General features: G+C 45.4%; 1 protein-coding gene across 1 annotated transcript in view; it reads right to left on the bottom strand.

Annotated features, from left to right (window-relative positions):
• Positions 1–1,961: 1,961 nt before the first annotated feature.
• The window catches only part of LOC128709164 (serine/arginine repetitive matrix protein 2), a 59,397-nt gene continuing 39,188 nt past the window's right edge, over positions 1,962–22,170 (bottom strand). Inside the window, exons 2-4 of the mRNA XM_053804148.1 lie at positions 6,907–7,192; positions 6,511–6,838; positions 1,962–2,048 (exon numbers count right to left, since the gene is read on the bottom strand). Of these exons, the coding sequence (XP_053660123.1) occupies positions 1,962–2,048; positions 6,511–6,838; positions 6,907–7,192 (701 nt within the window). The remainder of the gene's footprint in view (positions 2,049–6,510; positions 6,839–6,906; positions 7,193–22,170) is intronic.

The raw sequence follows: 22,170 nt of genomic DNA, 5'->3' as shown, positions 1-22,170 counted from the left end.
CACATCGTTTCGCGCGTCTCACATGCAGCACCGGGCATCGCATCTATCGTTTCTATCGAAGCGCTTAATAGTACAAAAATTAGGCTAAGTGTTATGCGCTGCTGCATCTCCGTCCGGACGCGTTGGCACTGTTCCTTCACGTTATATCGCCACCGAGAGTGGTTTCGATGTTCATGATTTATATGTTATATTGAGGAATTTATTTCCTGGATATGTTCTCGCATTCTTGCCGCATTTCCTTTTCGTTAGTTAATGTGAAGAAAAAAAATGCAAAATGCTGTCGGTTAAATGATAGGCTTGCAACGAATTGATGCTAAATATTATTCGTTTCTTCGATTTTTGCGTTGCGCTCCGTTCGTCTCTATGGCAAATGCTTTCCAATTCATCACTTTTACGGCGCTTGTTTCCATTCCGTGCAACAGTTCTACTTTCGCGTTGCTAACTGTTTGTTTTAGTGGAAATTACCCAAATAAGCTCTACGATAATGCTAGCGCAATTAATTACCATCTTATGTTTGTTAAAAGTATTGCCCATACTACATACTTCCTTTCGCCAAATGATACGATTGAAAATGTTTGTTCTTTTGTTCTTTAACAAATGTTTGAATCATAAATTGTTGGAATACGTTTTACATGTTCAAGCTATATTTAAATAAAATATATTTAAAAAAACATATTAATATTTGTATTTAAAAAAATGAGATGCAAAAGAACGTCGTCGTGTCGCGTAAACCAACAACGGTGCGACCATCCACGGAAAAAAAAACGTTTTCAAAATGGCAGAAGGAAGGAGATATTTGTGTTTCACGTTAATGAACCATCGGTTCTGAGAAAGGTATCAACAAGTACAAACAAAGAGATCCAACGTCATGTAAAACCTACCTCAAACTGTGCTACAAAAATTAACTCAATACAGAACGTAACGCAAATGCAACCGCCACAGGGTGATCCGTAAAAGCTTCCAACCCCCCGCTAACTCCGGGGGTTCGTCGTCTGCCTGGATAATACTGCTACGCTTACATCGAACGGGTGTAAAACTACACATTACGCTACGCACTACCCACGTCGGGGATTACCGCCACCTTTACTATGCACTAGTCCCAGAATCGATATCGTTAACTCTACATGGTAAACAGTATGTAAATTAATGATGGTAAGTGTTCTCCGCTTGCAGTGGACAGCAGGAAAATGCAACATAAACAGGTGAACGATCCACGTCCGATAGCGTACCGGGCCGGGACGCACTGAGTATCGAACCTTATCGGTTAAGTTGCTATCCTTCGAAGACCCTCTCCTCGTGTACCACGACGCCGTTTATTACGATCAATTCCCGCCTTCCGGTTGCCGTCAGCGTGTTCCACTTCCGACTGAGCAGTTCTGATCGTCAGAACGGGAGGGACTACGAACGAAAGGGTAAACATGCCAGTGGACACCTTCGGAACGGAGAGAAATGCTGCTCCCTAACGCTATTTGGTTAAATTACTTGCACGCAGCAAGTTGAGACCAATACGAGAGTTTTTTTTGTTGTCTTCTTATTCTTCTTCTTCTTCTTATATCTTGTTCCGCTACCGACATTCCGCTACTACAATTGGCGTTCCAATAAAGTTAATTATTTTATGTCTTTTTATCACGTTGTTCCTAATTGTGAGAGGTCCTAACCGAACGCTTTCCTATCTTCCGACACTTGTTTTCTTTCTCTTTCTCTCTCTCTCTCCGCATGTCTTAGCTAATTTAAATGAAATGTTTCATTATAACTACGCATATAAAAACTGGTTCCACACATTAACAACTGTGTTTACGATGTTTTGTTTCCCGCAGATTTCCACCAGCACACGGATTGAGCCGGTGTGTTTCACGATGCTTCCCGGGTGGGGTTTGTCCCCGTGCTCTATGAACAAAACATGGGACAAACGCTGGCACACTGGTTCGGAAGTCGGCGAAGCTGTATCCTGCTATCGGGGTTCACCTTGCCGCAAGATAGCCACATCCGAGCACAATCAGTGCCGCCGCAGTAACAGCCATTTGCCACATTAGAGGTTGCTCCAAGAGCTGTACGGGAAAGAGAACGAAAATGGTAATAATTAGTGAAGAATAACATGAACTATATTACAAGACTTAAAAAGGTAAATAATATCTGAAACATTTTTCTGAGGTGAATTTCTTTCATGATCGGATCTACGAAACATTTTGATTCTACGAAAATTAGAAGATGAAAATAAGAACAAAAGAAAATGTACAAGATTGCGGTAGATCTATCGATCAATCATGCCATAATGGGGTCACCTGCTATCCCATTTCTATACCCTCCCCACACTCTGGCAATGTTGAACCCAAGACTCCCATTTTAATTATCCGACGTCATCAATTTATTCTGGCACCTCGCTTAATCGTGTGGACACTTGGGAGTTTTCTCAGAAAAGCAAAACAATCGTCACACCTGCAGGGAAGCATACGATTGTGGTGCGGTTACTGTGCGGACACGGGATGTGGGTCACGACAGTCATGATGCAAGGGTTGGGTGAAAGGATACGCCAGCTCAACAAACATCGTAGCGGTCGTGCATCGGGATTGACTTCCAGCCAAGTATTATCAGTAATTTAACCCCTCTCGCTTAATAGCTCGCCGTACGGGAGGAAGCGACAGCATTCGCAAGATATGGACGGGGCGAATGCAGACCACGATAGGCACCGCGTAACCTACATCGAGCTCCTGCTAACCGCAGATAGACGATGACGATTTGCAAGTGCAATTATTAGTCGTTCTTATCGTGTCGTCGTGCTTGAGGCGGCGGTAGAAAACGGGACGATGGGGAAATGAAAAGGAGGTTCTACCTCTGTTTTTTTTATCTCCCCATCGTCCCTTTTCCCAGCATTGCGATGCGAGATGGTCTATTTTGCACACGCACCGTTCTGCACCGTAATGCACTCGCGACACGACACGTGCCGGTGCGAGACGTGATTTGATTGTGTTCGATTGCGCGATGCATATTATCAACTGTGTTCGAGCTTCCGCTCACGAGTACGCAGCGCGAGATCATTTTTCTGCACTTGAACTGGATTGCTATTTCATTTTTTTGTATGGCAGAAATAGTTATATTGCGTAGAGTTGGCGATGGGAGTAGCACTGAAAAGTGGGTCACTCTGTGTGGGAATACAAAAATAGAGCCCATTCTAGCAACATTTATTACGCTCGAGCTGTGTACACGCGTTAATACGATTTTGTAATCCGATACGTGCGATGAATGCACTCCCGCGCTCAGTTTAGTATTGAGTGATCACGTAGGTGATACATATCGGCGCATTGTGCATTGCTGTGTTTCTATATGATGTGGAGTTTATACGCAGAGATAAAAGAAAACACATCATTATACTGCGTAGAAATATGAATTCCCTCAATATTCATAAAATAGTATGAGTATTTCTCAGTTTTCTTTACAATATAACAATAAAGTACCATAGTATCGCGTGTATAACACCAATTTTGTTATCTACGATTAATCTGTCGAAAAGAACGGTTGGTGTTATACGCGGAGATTTCGTTTCGCAACAAATTTAAATGAATTGGGAACATATTTTTCCGCTAGATTTGTTTCCAGTTGAATTTTCCGGGTGGTTATACAATTTACGTTATACAAGTTATACAAAAGGATTACACATTAATTGTAAAGTTGAAAATAAAATCGTTAATTTATAAATTCACACGTTCCATTATGAAATTTGGTAAAATATTTTGACGTAAGTACAGCGAAATATAATCATCGCTTTTATGCCACCCCTTATTGGATGCATCAAACAACAGTCAGACATTATCAGCTTTGTTTGTGTTACGATCCAAATTACGATCACTTTCCGATCATCTGGTAGCAGTTTTCTCAACCAGCACGGCACAAACAAACAATCTCGCGCACCATCCACGCGAAGCGATGGAGACACACACACACCCGTACTCGATTTAAACAATATAGATGGAGGCGCATGGTCTCCGCTATCATATGGATGGGTCAACGAACAGGCCTCCCACCGATACGGGTAGGTTTTTTTAACCAAATCAAATTGCACCCAGCGCAATGGCTCGTCATCATTTTCCTGTTTGTTTGTAGTTTCAGATTGAGAAGCATTACAGTGCTTACCTCCCGCCCTCCCCCAACCCCCCCGGGATTTTCCGTCGATCGATGCGCGGGCCTAATTTCCCACAGTAAATCCCTCATCGCGCGATGGTAATCAATAGGCCCGGTCGGCTACGTGTGGCTAACGCCCGATGGGATATCACACCCCACCCCACACACGTCACGCCACACGTCATGCACACACACACACACTCACGCACACGTGTCATCTAGGCGGGGTGAAAGATTAAGGGAAAAGTGCGCTACCCGAATTACGGGCAACGAGAGCAACGCACGTGCGCTACCGTACGCTTCCAAACGAGCGAGGGCAGAGGACGGAACAATAAACACACGCGCACCCCGCGCCAATGCTCGTTGCAGCGATCAAATAAACAACAGAGATTTTTGCTCCCCTGCTGCGAAGCTGGGTCAACAGTGATACTCCCTTCAACGCCGGTTATGATCGGCCGGGCAACTGCATCACGCTGCTAGCTCGTGATCGTTCCTTTCCGTACGGATCGAACTGCGAAGGTTTTCTCGCGTGCGGGAAAATCATTGCTCCACAAATCCCCTCCTTCTTGCCCTGCTACGGGTGGAAGATCTTTTTTTTTTCGTTGTGTTGCAAGATGGTTTTTGAGAATGAACATAAAGAACTGCCAAAGTTGAAAGAACATCATTATGGGATTGCCTTTCATACGTCATACGACGGTTCGACGCTGTTTGTTCAACATGCTCCGACATTCGGCATAATGTGCAGTAGCGTTAACAAAACCGACCCATCACACATACACATTTTCACCGTCCGGTAGCGTGGCGGACAATTGTTTATTTACGAAAATGAAGCATTCCGCATTGTGTGGAAGCCGCAACCCGGCAGAGCGGCTCGGTAAGGAAAGCGTGAGGAGGGAAATATACAAAAAAGCACCAACCCAGGGGCATTGTGATCGTGTACATAAACACACACACACACACCCATATCGCGCGTGTACACATCAATGGAGCAGCATCGATCATAACGCTGCAGGACGCTTCGTACCGTGGCCCAGTCCGGGATTCACCGTGAGTAGTTCAGCGGTCCGTGCCGAACCGGCCCAGCCAGACGGTACTGTTAACGTAAACACAAAGTGCATCCACGGTGGTGGTGCTGCTTGTTTACCGGCCCATCTGTGCGGGATTGCAAATGGGGAAGGGTGGGGAGGTTGTTGCTGCGTCCAGCTAATTATAAACGAAACCATCATCGACGCCCAGCGTACGTGGACATGTTAAGTAATTGTTCGGGTGGCAAACGGTCGCGGCTACCGTGCAATCCGTGGAGCAAAGGAAACGTTCGCGTCCGGGAATCGGGAAGAAAATGTGGAGCGCACTCTTGATGGGTTCAGGTCGACACTGTCCGTGGGGTAGCGCATAATGGCATAATGAGTGCCAGCATAACGAGTGAAGTGTTTGCCCGAAGGGGCAGCAAAACATCAGGTTTGAAAAAGCGAGAGAGAGAGAAAAAAAACCCTCAAGGGAACGGTTTGTGTTTTTTTTACGCACCCTAACAGTGCATCGTGTATCGGAATCTCATTAATGTCCGTTCTGACTGTATTGGCATCAGGCAAAAGCCGTTATTTAGCATTTGAACGGTTGGATGTCAAAATAACTGATCGTGCGAATTATTAACACCAGAATTACCAAGCGTTTTAAGCGTTTTTCATTGATGGTCACTTTAAAAAAAAAATGTCGATGTCCTGCATACGTTTTTGAGTTCATTCTACAGAAAAGATATGTAATATGATCTATGATATGATGATATGATGCATGATCAGCTATGGTAGAATTGTTTTACCCCAAAAATTAATGTAATGAAAATGAAGCGTTCCATAACTGGTCCGGTAGTTCTAGTGTTAACAAACGTTTTGGTGTAAATGAAGCATAGGATCTTCATTCATCTGTTCAAATTGCGAGGGTTTTTTTCGATAGAAAGGCCTGGCCCTATCGACTTATTTTACCACGTAGCCGGATAGTCATTGCTTGCTATGGGGGATTGGCCCGGATGGGATTTTGGTCCGGTCCGTTCGTGTGAAGACCGGCGCCGCTACCATCCTATTGGAACATTTGGACTATTTTGAATTATTTCCGATCAGATTTTATGATTTGAAAAGTAAAATTTAATTCTTCGTTTAGACAGTTTGTAGGGTATAAAAAAAGATTCCAAAAACTTTTAGCACACTTTCGGGTCATGACTCACTTCATGTGGATGACTTGCAATCAACAGACATATGTAAATATATCTCCAATAATTAGGTCGGCATGTCGAAATAGTCACCGAGGTTTTTTTTTAAATTGTGAATTCAAATTCTAATCGTCCATTTTACCATAAACAGTTCCAAACCAATATCTGTGCATTAAAACAATCATACTTACACCCGCTTTTTTCGGCTTTGGTGTGCGCGGTTTCCGTTTGCGCTGCGGTATCTTGCCCGGGAACTCCTGCAACTGTTCCCGGCCCGCCATGTAGTCGAGATGCGGTGGCACGGCAGCGTACAGTGTACCACCGGACGAGGACGGGCTGATGAGGGTGGTCGACGATGGCATGCTGCTGAACGAACTGCTGGCCCCACCGTCCATCCCCAAACAGTGCGGGCTGCAGCCGGACGAGGAGGTGGCCTGCGAGGAGGATCCTTCCGATTCGCTCGAGTCTCCATCGTCCTGCCAGTTGAACTGGATCGGCTGGAGCTGGTGACCTTGGTGGCTGTGAAGGAGCGCGAAAACCGGCGGTCATTGAGGGTTTTGGAACGATATCACTGTGCCGGTACTTACTAGTGCGGTGTGCCGGATGAACACGACGGGGTGTCCAGGGAGCTGCTAACACCGCTGCTACTGGAATGGCTTGTTGCTGACCCGGGTGTCGGCTGGGACTGGGGCATCTGCGTGTACGGATGGGCCGGAGTCTGCTGGAAGAACACACGTGCACCATTGCGTCCACCGTTGGTGGGCGCAGGAGTGCGTGGGAAGAACACCTGCCCCGAGCCGTAGTAGCCTCCGTTGGTGAACGGACTGCAGGAAGCGCTCGGCGGTGACTGGGACAATGGCGTCGGGGGTCCATCTGTGTGGGGTGGAGATAACAGAAGGAGCAATTAGTATTATTTAATTCAACGCTTTCCATCCGTAAGATGCATGTATCGGAATAGAATTCTAAACATGCCGAGTTTATTTAATATTTAATATACATCTGCAACTCGCTGTGACCGATTGTTTAAGTTGACTCATAGTACATCAGCCCTTTCGCGAATCCACTCTAAAATACCGCTACTTCCGAATAAAGAACACCGGCCCAAGCCCGGAAGCGCTTTCGGGCGCAAGTGCTCCAGTAACAAAAGCCTTTGTTGCGTACCCAACACTCCTTCCGCGATAGCGGCACTTCAACGACCCAACTATATGGGCTGCGTGATATATAAAGCGCTACCGTCTACCACGCGTATCTCGCGTATCGAACCTTTTTCCTGGGTTCAATTAAAATTCTCACCCAGGTGACTCAAGCGCAACCCCCGGATACTTGAGCGCTGGTACTGCTGGTGGAAATGATGGGGCAGAACGGTCGCCGTCAGTGAAGTAGCCGTTAGTTAGGTTCTAAGGCTGTTCGGGGGTAGAAGGAGTTGGTTTTCGCTTGGTCATACATGAGAAGTCCTTCAAACAAAGGCACTCGAAAGGGATATGAATGAATGACTTACTTTACCGTTAGATGTTTTTTTACAGCAATAATTATATTAATATGAAAAGTTATATTTTAAAGTTTAATGAATAAACTTCAATCATATTAAAGGGGTGCGTAAAGTAATAATTGAATTGAATCTTTAACGTGTTTCCAATTAAGTTTTCTTTTACAAAAAAAACTCAATTTATAAAACACAAAATACCTCAAGGATAAATCGATTAAGTGGCAATTATAATCTCAATAAGAACACCCCAACTTCCTCTCGCACCGACGCAACAGTGAAGTGACCCGCATTCAAAGGTCTTTAATTGCATTTGCCTTTCTCACGCGAAAACGTCCTGCACATGCGATTGGTTGCGAAGTAAACTGAATGAAATCAGCAGCAACAAAACAAAACAGAGGCAAAAACTTTTCCCTACCGTGTGGTAATACAATAAACCAAGCCGAAACAGGATATCGAATCGAACAAGGAACATTCCACCGCAAGCGTAGGCCCTCTCCCATTTAAGGCACACACAAGGCGCAGGTCTCCAAGCGACCAAGCGGCCCGAGAATAATTAAAATTCTCACGTGTGTGTGTGTGTGCATGTCTGTCCGTTCATCAGCCACGGTGGAATCATCGATGGATGGGCGATCAGCGGTAGCAATAATCATAATGATGTTTCGCATGATCGCACCAAACAAACGGGCAACAGCATCGTGACGCTCGTTTTGCGAAAGAAGAAAGAGTCCGCCCGGTATGCTTGATGACGATTTAAACGATGCACACGATGGTCGGCAAAAAAGGGCAAAACATCTCGACAACGGAAAGGGGGGAGAGGGGAGCAATCAGACATACACACACCGAGAGACCTAAGCAGCGTGTGACATCATGATTGACCACTGATTGACTAATAGGCGTCAGAACTTTGTTGGTTTTTTTTTTTTTGTTGTGTGCTGCTATCGTCCATCTGTGTCTCCATCGGGGCGCGCAAATGTGAACCTGCGGGGAGGGTTGTTTTTTTTTTTCCACCCCAGCCCCCATAGCGGTGTTGGGTTTTTCTCGCGCCGAGCTCACACGCTAATGGGAGCATTGTTTTGTCTCGCGGTTAGCGACGTCGACGGTGCCATACTGTCTGCGGCGAGCTCACCAGTGGGCTTCCGCCGTTACCCTCTTTGCTCGGTGTTTCGTTACACGGCGGCAGCTTCCGGATGTTCTCGGGATGGGTTTTCTTTTTGTTTTTTTTTGTTTGTAAGTGTGTTACTTGAAACTTTTCCGCTCGCGTGTCTCAATTTCCCAACCAAAGGGACCAAACCTTTATGTTGTATTCTGTCGGTTGTGTTTTTTTTGGTTCGTTGTCGATAAAATCCCAACAAGCTGTGGTGACTTTATTTATCACTCATATAATCGCCCATTAGCAGCGAATGGATGGGGCAACGCAGACAAGGTGGATGCTACTTAGTTACACTTTCTTATCGCATTTGGACGATCGCATTCTTCGATCTAAGCTCACTCGTTTCTCATGAGCACGAGATTCGTTTCAGTTTGCTTTTTTTGCCACCGTGTGATCGTTTGCATTATCGCCCGGTGCGATAGCGATCGCGGCGTTAAATTGTCGGTTCAACAAAACGCGTGCCACCGGTTTGTAGTGGCGTTTTTTGCTGTTGTTGTGCTCATCATGCCAATCGTGATGTTGTAAGCTGGGTAAGGTGTGCCGATCTGGAACGGCATCGGAGTGAGTGGATAGAAGGAGTTGCTACCCTTTTGTGTTTGCATGGTTAGCAAAGCACAGCCAAGGTGTTCATTGGGCGATCAGCTCCGACACCGGCAGCAGAAGATGTGTTGGAGAAATTGTACGCATCACGCTTGGTTGTCTAAAATGGGGAAATAAATTACCCAAATTGACTTCGGATAAATCTTAAAATAAATGGATTAAATTTATGTTAAGCCATCATCTACGCACAACGCTTGTGAAGTCTATGCGTATTGTCCCTGTTTTATTACGACCCCAAACGAAACTACGCTGCGAATAAAAGGTGCAGGTTCATTTTCGAGCAACCAACAACAGCGCGGAATGATTTATCGCAAACGGTTTACCAAATCCTGCCAGAAGACGAATAAAAGCATAATGGATCACCAGGGCACCATGGGCAGCAGGAATGAAAATAAAACATTTATTATACGAGCTACTCGCGCTACCCGCCGTAGCACGGATTATGCGCTCCATTCGTACGATGGAACCTCTCCACTGTCCAACGGGGCCCATGTTCGTCTGCCGATGCAGCGGACAACAAACCTCAGCCCGAGCACCGGAAAAAAGGCCCTATCCAATTCCTTCCCGAAAGGCTTCGCGCGCGAATGAGCGAACGAACACCACAACAAACATCGACTAAAAGGGATAAAATATAAAACCAGGGCCACGCCAGAGGTCAGCACCGGTATACCGAAACTCGACACGGGCGGCTGATATGGTTCACCTCATTTGAATATGAAAAAAAAAAAGTCCAAGATTCATCCTGTAACTCCTGGCTGCATGCGATGCATACGGTAGCTGCAATCAAGAACTCGTTCACTCCCGTGTCAATGCACTCCCGGTGGTGCCTCGGGGGGACCCAGTTGGAGCCACCGCAGCGCGCAAGAACACGGCGAGGGAAAAAATGGCCCTCTCGCGTTCTGGCGCAGTTGTAAGGGCGCGAGGGGGAGCGGGTGGGGGTGTAGAAGTGAAAAGAAAAACCAGTTCCGTGGCGTGGCCTACTTATCTCATGTGACGCCTTCGCACCACATCTCGGGCGAGGTGGTTTCGTGCAGCGACACCAGAAGAAGGACAATTTCCGAGTGGGCAACGGAACGGATTCGATATCAAAAATCGTAAAGGAGCGACGAGACGGTGGGTTAAACCCGTTTCGATAACGCTCGCGCACTACGAACATTGTGGCCATGGTAGCATTCGTGGATCGTTGCATCAATAAATCGGTCGTTATGCATTAAACGTGCGAAGAATTGGAAGGAGCTGAATAGAACATGATATATTAGATAATATAAAACCGTGTTTTAGAAACCCACACATTGAAGTTAGCTAAAAAACCAATAAAAACGTAATTGCATCCCAAGTTGAAAAGCGCGCCAAAAACGCGTCAATCCCCGAAAGATTGAAAGAAAAACAAACCAAACAAAAACAAAACACCAAACCATACCAATCGGTTGGGCAAGGGAGTAAAGGGAAGATGAAAAGTCGTTGTACTCTCGCGATGGTCCGCTGGCAAATGGTTGTTAGAAGGTTGATTGCATTAAGTGCACGTGGAGAAAACATGAAAAGACGCTCCCAATACGTACACAAACAAACTGCGCGTGGCTGGGCGTGAGCAAGTTGCCCGCGAGGAGAAGCACAAATGGACGTGCAGATGCATCGTTGCGTTAGATGAGTAGCAGTAAAAACCCGATATTAGTATGCACGTACGTCAATTGAATTGGGCAATAAAATTGGATGCTCAGGAGAATCAATTCGGAAGATGCAACGTTCAGGATGATAACAAACTAGAAGCAGTAAAAAAGAACTTCTAAACAACTTGTAATTTTTGATAAAATTGATGTATCTAACAACAAATCATTTAAAAATGATACGGTGGAGGAATTAAATCACGAAAAATCTAAATAATTATGAAAAAGTATAGAAAAATAAAGAATAAGCTAAATTTTAAATGATAGCAGTAGGGAAGGATGAAATGATTAACACAATCTCAGTAACTTTGAGATGCATTATAACATTTTCTCTGTGTTAATTAGATTGATTTATAATAATTCGTCTAGTATGGATAATGTTACTGAAACCTGTGAATCTGAATATAAATTTAAATCGCATCTTTTACATATCTTGACTTTACACCTTCTACCTTGGGGTCAAAATAATGAATTTAAACATAAAAGGAAGCCTTTCTAGCCTTCGATTGCTTAGCCCAACTCTGCTGGGGGTTTCCTTCTTTTTCCGAACTGATAACTAGAATAATTGTCTAGGAAATAGTTATCTGAATTGATCTATTAAATCGAAGACTAGTAATATTTGGGATATTGCATAATATCCATAAAGTCACAAATCTTCAGAAATTCAGCTATCTACAGTGATTTTCTTCAGAACCTTTTGAGATCTATGATGCTTTTGGGGTCAACTCATCTGGCTCTTCACGAAAGTAAGTCCATATGAATGACTCTAATTCATTAGGCACAACCCTCGTCTAGATAGCAACACTGCCTCAAAAATAATTTACCTCAGCCATTAAAACTAGTTACAAATAGCTGAAGATGGTTTGGAAGGAACTGTAAAAAAAAAAAACAAGTAGACACATCCATACGAATACATCCGAATCCGTGCTAGGGGCAAGATTCGCTTTGGAAAACATAAACTACCATAGCGTAAGCAAGTAGAGTAGAAAGAGTAGCGCAGAATGACAACTTTGAAAATGGACGATGCGTCCGAGCAAACAAGCAGCGAGACCCACAAAAGTGATCGCGTCTTTCGGTACGATCGAATGACGGGCCCCTTTTCGGACACTCGCGCGCGGACCGAGAACCAGCACAGTAAAGGTACAGTGCCGTAAAAAAAAAACGAACCGAAGGCACAAACGTAACATCAAACGCAGAACAGAAGAGTGTGGCAACAGCAGCAACAACGAAACGACTGCTGCCTTCAAACAACAACAAGAGGAGAAAAAAAAAAAGGTTAGGCTGAAAAAAAAAGTAAAACATTAAGGAAAAATCGTAACCGATGAAGCGTACCGTAGGCTGGGAAGAACAAGCCGAAGCAGAAGACGATGGATAAAACTGACAAGAAAACGCGCGAGAGACGGAGTAAGGCAAAGTGCAGCATAGAACGGATGAGGAAAATCGAGCCCAAGAACAGGGCTCGATTGTAAACAAAAAAAAAACAGAAATCCGTTCACTGCCGTATCCCCGTGTTGCAGTTCGCACCCAAAGTGCATCCAGCCAGTTGCAGTCGGGCGATAGTCTCCCTGGTTTTTGACCAGCGCACACACCACCATCATCAGCACACGCGATGGTGATCCTGAAACTGTGACCCAACGCAGACACACACGCACGAAACGGTGCGCACACTGCGCGTCCACGGCCGTCCCGAATGAAGAAAAGCGTGAATAATAAATAAATAAAAGCGATAAATAAATAAAAAAAGCTGCTAAGGGCAGCGACGGAAGACAGGTGGCCGGGGGTGGGGTGGGCGCGGTGTGCGAGGGATGCAAAAGAGAGAACCTGATTTTGTGGTGTTGTGTACGTGTGTGTGTGTGTGTGTGCTGGTTGACCTGTGCGTCTGTGCCGTGGGTTCTTAATCGTCGCAGTGGGAAGAACAAGCAGAAGATCGGCTATTGAAAATAAATGGGAGAAAGAAAATGGGAAAAGATAAAGACGCGCTGTGTGCATGCACTTGCGTGTGCGCCATCGCGTACCGTACGATGCGACGGACAGCGAGCGTCAAGAAGACGAGCCTGAAACCAATAAGAGGACACACCGTAGTACGGGGCGAAGCTGCGGAACAAAACAAAAACGTAAAAACGTTAGCGTAAAACTGAGCTCGATCAGCAGCGAAGGAAAGGGCGAAGGGCCAAGCAAAGAAGAAGGCAAGGAGATGTAAAAGAAAGGATAAAAAAGAAAGTACGATTGTAATTATTGGATCGGGGTTGATGTGGTGGAAGCAAACGGGGCAGGACGCGCAAAGAGGCAAACGGGAAACGTGCTGTGGCGCGGGCAGAATAATTCTTGGGCGAAGCGGTGTTCAGACAATCTGAAAACTGGTGGTAGTGAGTCTTTCTCGATCGTGGATGGATTAATCGCATGTTTGTGTGTGTGTGTGTGTGTCTGCGTGTGCATTTAGAGTAGAATATCACTATGGGCAGGTGTGGTGCGGACCCGCAGGAATCACTGCCAGCGCTGGTGGCGGTGTAAAGCAGGATGGAAAGCAAACGAGATCCAAAACAACACTGCACCGAGCACCGAGTTTTGTGACGAACGAGATGGGAAACGTATAATAAAGCAACGAGAAAATCAACATTAACGATGATCATGACGCACCGATCGAAAAGCCTTACCGGTTTGCGCCAAAAAAAAAAAACAAACTAAAAGTGAACGAGAGGTGAATAAAATGAACAGTTCATTCGTTTATAACCCCGGGTGCTAGCGTTAGGATGAGATTTAACGCGCACGTACATTTGTTTTGACCCAGCGTCGTCCGCGATGCAATGGAGAAGAGCTGCTCAGAGCAGAATCGAAAGGACGATTGTGATGATTTCCCGCTCAAAATCTACCTCAACAACAAACAATCCTCCTCGTGGCGTAACATGCAGTGAGAAGGGGGTGTCGCGCGCGGTCATGGCGTGAGATGAGATGCTGCATCGTGTATCGCTGCAACGCTCCTGGTTGGGATGAAGCGGACGGATAAATGACGCCCAACCCCAAGGGTGTGGAAAGAACCCCATCCCCATCCCATCCCGCAACCCAACCTCCCCTTACCCTCACTGTCCCACCAACATGGCGTGTTCGTTCTTCTTTGTTTGTCCACCCCGTTTTGGGGTCGTTGAAACCGAGCGTTTACCAAGCGGGCCCAGGTGTTCTGCTCGGTTCCCGGTTCTGCGAGCGATCATTTGTTTTGCCACGCAACCTGCCCACCGTTACACACCCCGCACCACTCTCGGGCGCGGATTTCAACGAGCGTACAGGCAACGAAACCTCACGGCCACGCTGAACGTTGGCCGTGTGCGGTGTATTTTGCCGCGTCCAGTGCTTGTACGGTTCGTCCCCCATGTGTTATCGACGGTACGGACACTGGTAGGTGGTGAACCGCGGGATGGCACGTCAATCTGAAGCCTCGTCTTGCGATGGACTTTCTTTCCATCGAAGGGTTTTATTGCAGCTTCCAAAATGGATTTATTGTTCTTGGCCTGTTTCGTCTTACACCCCGCAACACACCATCACCACACCGGCCTTATCCGCCCGAACGAAAAGCCTGACGAGAGTCACGCAGCTTTGGCATCGTCCCTCACGCGCTTTGGAGTGTACGGGTGTGTGTGTTTGACTGCATGTGGTTTGACTACTGAAGCGTAATCGGTTGCTCAATTCTCATTTCCCCAATTTGCGTCTCAACCAAGCGAAGGGCAAAGCGGGAGCAAAGGCGACCTCAAGAAGAAGATTTAAATCCCATTTAAAGGAGCGAAAAGCCTGCAGCTACCACACTGAACTACCGTTCTGCGTCCAGAGTCATCGAACCCAAAGGGTTACCCGATGTGGTCGGTAGAAGAGGAGAAAGAACTCCACGCAGATACATTGCGCTGACCGGACCATGCAGCTACCGAACTGGTGCAGCTAATCTGCCCATGGTGCACACGCTGGCCAATATTAATCCTGCTGCGTGGTGCACCGTCACGTTTCTGGCCCATCTGTTCAGTGGGGGAGGTGGGACATGCACACGTTTTCTGGGTTTGTTACGCAGTTTTTCGAAGCTACCGAATTGCTGCTGACTGATGATCGGATGAGCTTTTTTTTTCAACAAGATCTTCTTTTTTTCTTTTAACACACCATTGTCATATCCAAATGTGCAACATTGTTTGACGTAAAAAATAAAGCGTACCAAGGTGCTCAAGGAAGGTCCCCTTTGTGTGTGGGATATTGATGCACCTTCAGGGGTGTCATTATCGACACGAAGATACAGAAATTATTAAAACGGATTCATGGAGATTGTTTGATGCCACTTGTCTGTCTGTCTGTCTGTCTGTGGTCGATTCACGAAAAAAAAATATATAATGAGAAGTGTATCTTAACAGAGATTCACTAATGATGCGCAACGGGTGCATTTAAAATCCCTCACGTTGCTCACCTCAACGATGTACGGAAGCCAACACAAGTATACACCTTTTCGAGGGAAGAAAACAGATTGTTGTACTAAGAGAATAATGTGCTCGTTTAACAATAAAGAAGACAGAGCATAAACTATTTTCACGAATATTCCACAAAACCAAAAATAAGGCTACTAAATGAAGCATAACAAATGCACAACCGTTCTGTTTGCACCCCGGCAAAGAGCCACCGTTTGCAAGCCACAAAACTAAAGCAACCACAAGCTAAAACCGCAACGAATCGGTACGATGCACCAACCCGCCCAATGGGGTTGGCTTTTGAAGGTGAAGATTTATTTGGCACCTTATCCGCTAACCGAGCGCTGGCCAGTGGGTTCCTGTGCTGATGCGCATCGAAATCTTTCGTCGTTAAATTTGTCTTTCCACTTACTTTTTCGTTCTGTTTCGGTGTTGCCTGCCTGCCGGACAAACGAAAACTATCCCCAAACCGGTAGCTAAATGGGATTTCAGCTTGGTTGCGTGGTGGTGTGCGCGAATAATGCCGTTGGGGGTTTTTTTTGGGTCTTTTTTTGCGGTTGCGACCGATGCGTGTGAGATGTGTTTTAGTTTTATTTTTATTTCTGTACGTTGCTTTGTTTCCCTTCGGTCGTGCTTATTTATTGTTATTAATCCACGATCGTAAATATACGAAAGGGTGTAAACAAGCCAGAAGAATGAGCCTGGCCAGTGCGCGGACGGAGAGCCCTATCGTTTTTCGGATGGGGCAATAAAAAAAAACTCCCCCCAAACCCCCAAAAAGGCTCAGCCAACGATCGGCACCGAGCGGGTCCGGTCAACCTGTGCAAATGTAGCTGGCACATGGCTTAAGAGATTCATCACGAATGGCAACGGCAGACTATGCTGGGATGGTAATGACCGGTGCAATAATCTTTGTTATTACTGACCATCAAAATCATTCGTGTCTTCACGTGTCGGTTGTGCTGATATGCTGCTCCAGGTCTTTGCTTGTTCGTGAGCTTTAGGGAACAAAATTATAATAATAATTGGAAAAAAGCGCAGTCCTCGTCTCGCATGCCCTGGTGAAGTAACATCTTCTAATGAGCTAACAACGCTTCAAACTCCTTTGGTTGGTGAAGTTTTATTATTTTTGGCAAATTTCTGATCACCATACGAACCTTGCTGGAGGTCAAACGGGATTGATATTTCAAACAGAACGAATGTACTCATTTACGTTGCGAAGTGTTATTTGCGGGATGCAATTTACTTGCCCGAGAGTAAGCATGATTTATGGTCCCATGTATATTATGGGTATTATTGTAAAACGCGGATGAATTTTCGTTCCAGCCACAAAAATGGCAACTGTTGAAGTGGAGTAAAGCTAAAATCAATATACCGAGTAGCACAGGCTCGAGACAACCGTGACACATAATGAATTCTCGTCTCATAAAATTGCAAAAACGTCGAACGGCATCAGATATAAAAATTACGACTTTTTACGAACAAAACTATCTTGAAGATCGATTTAGAACCGTTTTCCAGGAAGGTCCTCACTTACCGACTGTACGGAAACAATCGCAACAGGTTTTTAATTCTAGACGCGCTTTTATGTGTCTGCCCTTCGGTTGGAAAAAGGGTTCCGCCAGCTATTACGAGACGGGTTTTTTTTTTTGGGAGGCGTACTAACGTGCCCTCGCAGACATCAAGCAAGATTACGCTTCAGGGAAACCAATGAAAACGTTGGTGGAAGACGTTCTAAATCCCTTGTTTATCGGAACCATGTCTTGCCAGAACTTCAAACTGAAGCGCAAAACGTTTTCGTACAAAAATCATAACATTCCCCGAGGGTTTGTTTCGCTTCGAAAAATTAACCTTTGTTTTGTGGTGCCCCAAGTTGGGCGAAAGCGATGAGCAAACCGTTCGCTATGAGACCGGTTCCAGCCACCTGCATGTGCCAAAACTGGGCAAAGGAATCCTACCGAATGCCGTCCAATGGCGGATTGAATTCCGGGAACAGCCAACAGCCAACAAGGGTGACTAATCTTTGGGCGTTTGAGTTGCTTTGTGCTGCGGTGGTATGATATGTTACGGTTGGCAATTTATTGTGTGACTCATCTAACGCTCCCTACTGGACACTTGGATGCTGATACAAATAATCATTTATCAAAAAAGCCTTAAGTTTCTTAGTAAAAACAAGTACATTACGATGCAGATTTCTTTTTTTTTCATCACATTTAATCATTTAGTTTATTAACTCAACTCATGCAAATAATCGCCGAAAGCATCACAGAACTATGATGATCGATTGCTGTACGTGGTGCACAATCTCAGGCACGATCAATCACACCTGGTGTCGCACCGCCTGTGTCAATCATCCTACCGCTTGCATGGCAAGACTACTTCATTTGCGCACGAATCATTAGTAATCACGTTAGGTGTCGTCATTAGGAAAAGCACACAAGTACACAAACACACACATAAACAAGTGTTTGCCACCGCGCGACCCGTCATACGATGTCCTTGGATGGAAGACACTAATTGACGCAGGATGCCATCGAAACGACCGAAACGGCGGTCGACCGTGCCGATAGTGCGCCGCTATTACGCTTACTGACCATTCCGAAGCAGCACAGTGCAATATTGCATGCGCACTCATTCATTAATACCGTCGCACCCGGGCCCCTGCCCGGAAGTGGGCGCGCTCCCAAACGCATGATAAAATGCTGTGAACTTCGGCATTTGCACTTGGAGCGTTGGAGCATTTGTTTGATTTTACGCCCTCTGGCCGTTGGGAGGGGGTTTTGTGCAAAGCTTAATTGACTAATTGCGATCTCTTCCCTTTGCTGTGGTGAAAAACAGTGCAGACTGTAAAGGAACGGGAGCCAATTTTTCCATCTACAATGGGAAAGAAAAATAGGCCACGTTTCCCGAATGTGTACCCCCCTTGTAACAGAGGGAACGAAGGGAGAGAGAGAGAGAGAGAGAGAGAGAGGGGGAGTGACGCGAGCATACAGCATCAGAGAACGGCTAAATGAACGTTGATTGGATTAACGTTTGCAAACGATTTGAAATCATGGCTGGGATGGGGCAAGACGGAGAATAGGGGGCTACAATACTACGCCACACACACACACACGCTGCCCATCCTCTTGCCGGTAACATCCTTTTGGAGTGCGAAACCCTTTTTCACTACCAATGGCTTCAGCGCACTTGGGCTACTGGACACTGGACGGTCGAATTAGGGCCAATTACGCCATGGATGGCTAACGTATTGAAACCGGGTAGAACAGCAAGGGGACCTAGAATGATTAAATCATACTCTAGCAGTAGAAGTAACGCAGTAGAACAACCCAACCGAGGCCCTCAGGGACGGGAGGATAGCAATGAATTGCAAAGAAAGAACAAAACCTCATGTGAGGAAGGAGTTTTTTTTGTTCACCTTCTCGCGATACACTGCTCTAGCGCGGATGCAAATGCGAAAACACGCTTAAAATAAGCAAATCGGTTGGAAAAATGCAGCTCAAACAATCGCACATATGGAAAGAACATTTCCTGCCTTTAATTGTTTCGTTTGATTATCGGATCTGTTTCGAGGGCTCTGTTTTCCGCTTTCCGCGCTGGGGCAATCTATCTGCATCGGCCCAGCGTGACATTGATTTTCGCTGCGACCTCATCGAAGGCATCTTCGTTTTGTACAAAGATTGATGCAATTGTTTATTAATCTTGCATTTAGAGATGCATTTCCTATTGCAGCGTTTCCTGCTGCAATCAAGCGGTAGCCTTCGGTTTATGGAAAACTTTTATCTCGTCTTGTGAATATGCACTATAAAGACGAATTACGCTTGCTTCAAAACACTAAAACTTGACTAACATTTGAAGATAACAAAGTACCCCTGCATATCAACAAATTGTCGCCAATTGCTTGTCTTTTTTTTACCGAAATGAAAGAGTTGATTTTGCAACTCGTAATGAAAAAAAAACAACATTTGTGTCGATTTCCCTCCAGATGCAGGCAAAGTGCATCCCCTACAGGTAGCTCCATTTGCATATTGGACCGCTTTTATGTCGTGGCTTTTTGACGCCATTGTCAACGTTATTATTAGCAACCGAAGTCGTTGCATCAGGCGCCTTAAGTTCGAACTCGCCAGACTCCCTCTGCAGCCCTAATCGGACGATCAGAGGGGTGGGTACGGGTGTTTGTGTGTGTGTGTGAAGTGTAGCTGAAGACAACTGTGATGGGCAACAATTGATCGGTGAATAGAACGTCGAGCAGTGAATAATTGCACATGTGCACTTAGAATAATTCATTTACTGCAAATCTCCCCGTACCCCGTGGCCGTCCCATAGCAAGTGAGGGAGGCATCGTACGGGGAGGAAAAAGACGGCGATAGAGAGCAAAGGTTAGACGTGGATCAAGCAAACGGTAAGGATGCAGAACGCAGGAACCGGGCGGACCGAAGGGTGGCCGAAGGGACGGCAGCGGGTGCAAATAAAGTTGCAGCCGACGGTACGGCGGACGGACGCGCTGGAGAGCCTGCGCCATCTAATGAAGCTGACTGCACCCGATGCGACTGCACCGAGCGAGCGGTGGCATACGGAACACCGTCTTGTCTTGTCGCTCGATCGGTCCGTTGTGCGATCGGGCTTATGCAATCAGGCAACGCTTCAAGGTTAGCAGCGTACGCCGGCAAACACGTATGATACGATACGCGGAGCGGGTATTTCCTGGGCTACTTTTCGCGAGCCGACGCTTTGTGCCGAAGTGTCTAAGGGTACCACCACCGGTGGCCACAAATAGTGCACGTATTTGTCGGTAATTTGTGATCGGTTAGTAATGTGCGTTGGGTTTCAAATGTTTCACTTTTTTTTTTTGTTGCAATGCCCACATGCCCACCCACCATGCCCCGAGAGTCGATCATTTCATCTGCTAGCGGGCAGCAGAGATGCTATTACGTGCATCAAAACTCGACCGCGAAGGTTGACGATAGTCTTTGATATTATGCTACCGCACTGTGGTCGGCCGTTTATGCTGCAGCTTGCGTCTTGCCGCTGTGCATCTTGCAACAGCGCGTCCCTTCGATCGCTGCTACCCTTGGGTGCATCGCTTCATCATTTGTGATTACAATCGCTAAACGTCGTCGGGGTTATTTGTGGTATTTTTTTTTTATTACATTGCCTAGCCGTACGCTACGCTCCGTGATGTTTGCAGATGTGCTAATGTGTACCACACTTGGTTTGTCTCTCCGCATGAACATGACAGGTTCACGTTTAATTGGTGCTTTTATGCATGTGATGAAAACAACAATACGTCAAGAACGTTGTGAGCGGATTTTATGCATTGCGTTGCATTAAGTTAGGTTATGGTCGACGCTTTTTTTAAAATGGCAATATAATGAATAATGCGAAAGTTCAACTGTTAACTTCTGATTTTTCATGAACCTTTAATTGATTTATCAACTGCATAACAAATAAACTGAACTAGCGGTAAAGAGTTCCCTATTTATTCGTTGTCAGCGATAAGGGCAGCGGGAACGCCTATAACGATAACATCCTGCACACTCGGGAATCTGTGTTGGCCATGCATATCAAATATCTTAAACTATGTTATATTACATTATAAAAATAGAGGCCGGACTGAAGACGAAGGCTATCTGGCATTCTTTTTCTTTGGCTTTCTGAGTCGTTGATACTGTTCAAATTGTCGAACTCGGAGTCACAACTTAAATGATAGAAATATATATAAATACATCCGTGGATGCCAAGCCTGAGGAGCGAAACGACCATTCCTGTCTCTGACAAAATATTAATTCTCAAAAGCTATCTTTCCAAAGCGTACAAAACATTAATGTTGGGTAAACACAGTTGGACCTGGTGTGTTGGAATCGTTACAACAACCTTAAGAGGTTCCTAGGCCTGCCATTTTTGGCTTTGCTTTACTTTATTTGCTCTTTGCTTGATAGTCAGGACTGCGTACGAAAGATTGCCCCCGATGAGTTTTTGGATTGGTCCTGCCGTGTGAAGACCGGCGCCACTACCAATACACCAGCGGGCCGCCCTGTATTATCTTGGCTACAAAAAATAAAATTGGGGTAACTTTTTAACCTCAATTCATCATAATCCTTGTCTTGAATAAATGAATTTGTAAAAATTCCTGTGTAAAAATTAGCTTAAACGAACTACAAAGAATTGAAATGTGTGTTTAGTGGAATCACTTGAGTTCTACAAAATTTAATCTTACCAACAGTTCAGTACACTTTACAATGTATTACAAAAATATTGTTAGTGGTAAGAGGATATTTAAGAAAAATATATGTGTGAGAACATTTTTAAATAATCAAATTTTAATATTTAGATTAACAAATGCGCTTTAAGTTATGTAATATTCATTCCCCCATTACTGCTTACGTTACTGCTGGTGCAACACAGCTCTGCAATTGGACCAATGTCACACGACCGGCGAGCCCGTGTCCCTCTTGACGGTCACAGATGCATTTAATTGTTTCACTGCACGTGAACGTCTTGTTCCGTGCTGTTGACAC

This window comes from Anopheles marshallii, chromosome 2 (assembly GCF_943734725.1).
Source record: "Anopheles marshallii chromosome 2, idAnoMarsDA_429_01, whole genome shotgun sequence".
Lineage (NCBI taxonomy): Eukaryota > Metazoa > Arthropoda > Insecta > Diptera > Culicidae > Anopheles > Anopheles marshallii.
The sequence above is the reverse complement of the archived record's forward strand: the minus strand, read 5'-3'. Positions and strand labels throughout refer to the sequence as shown.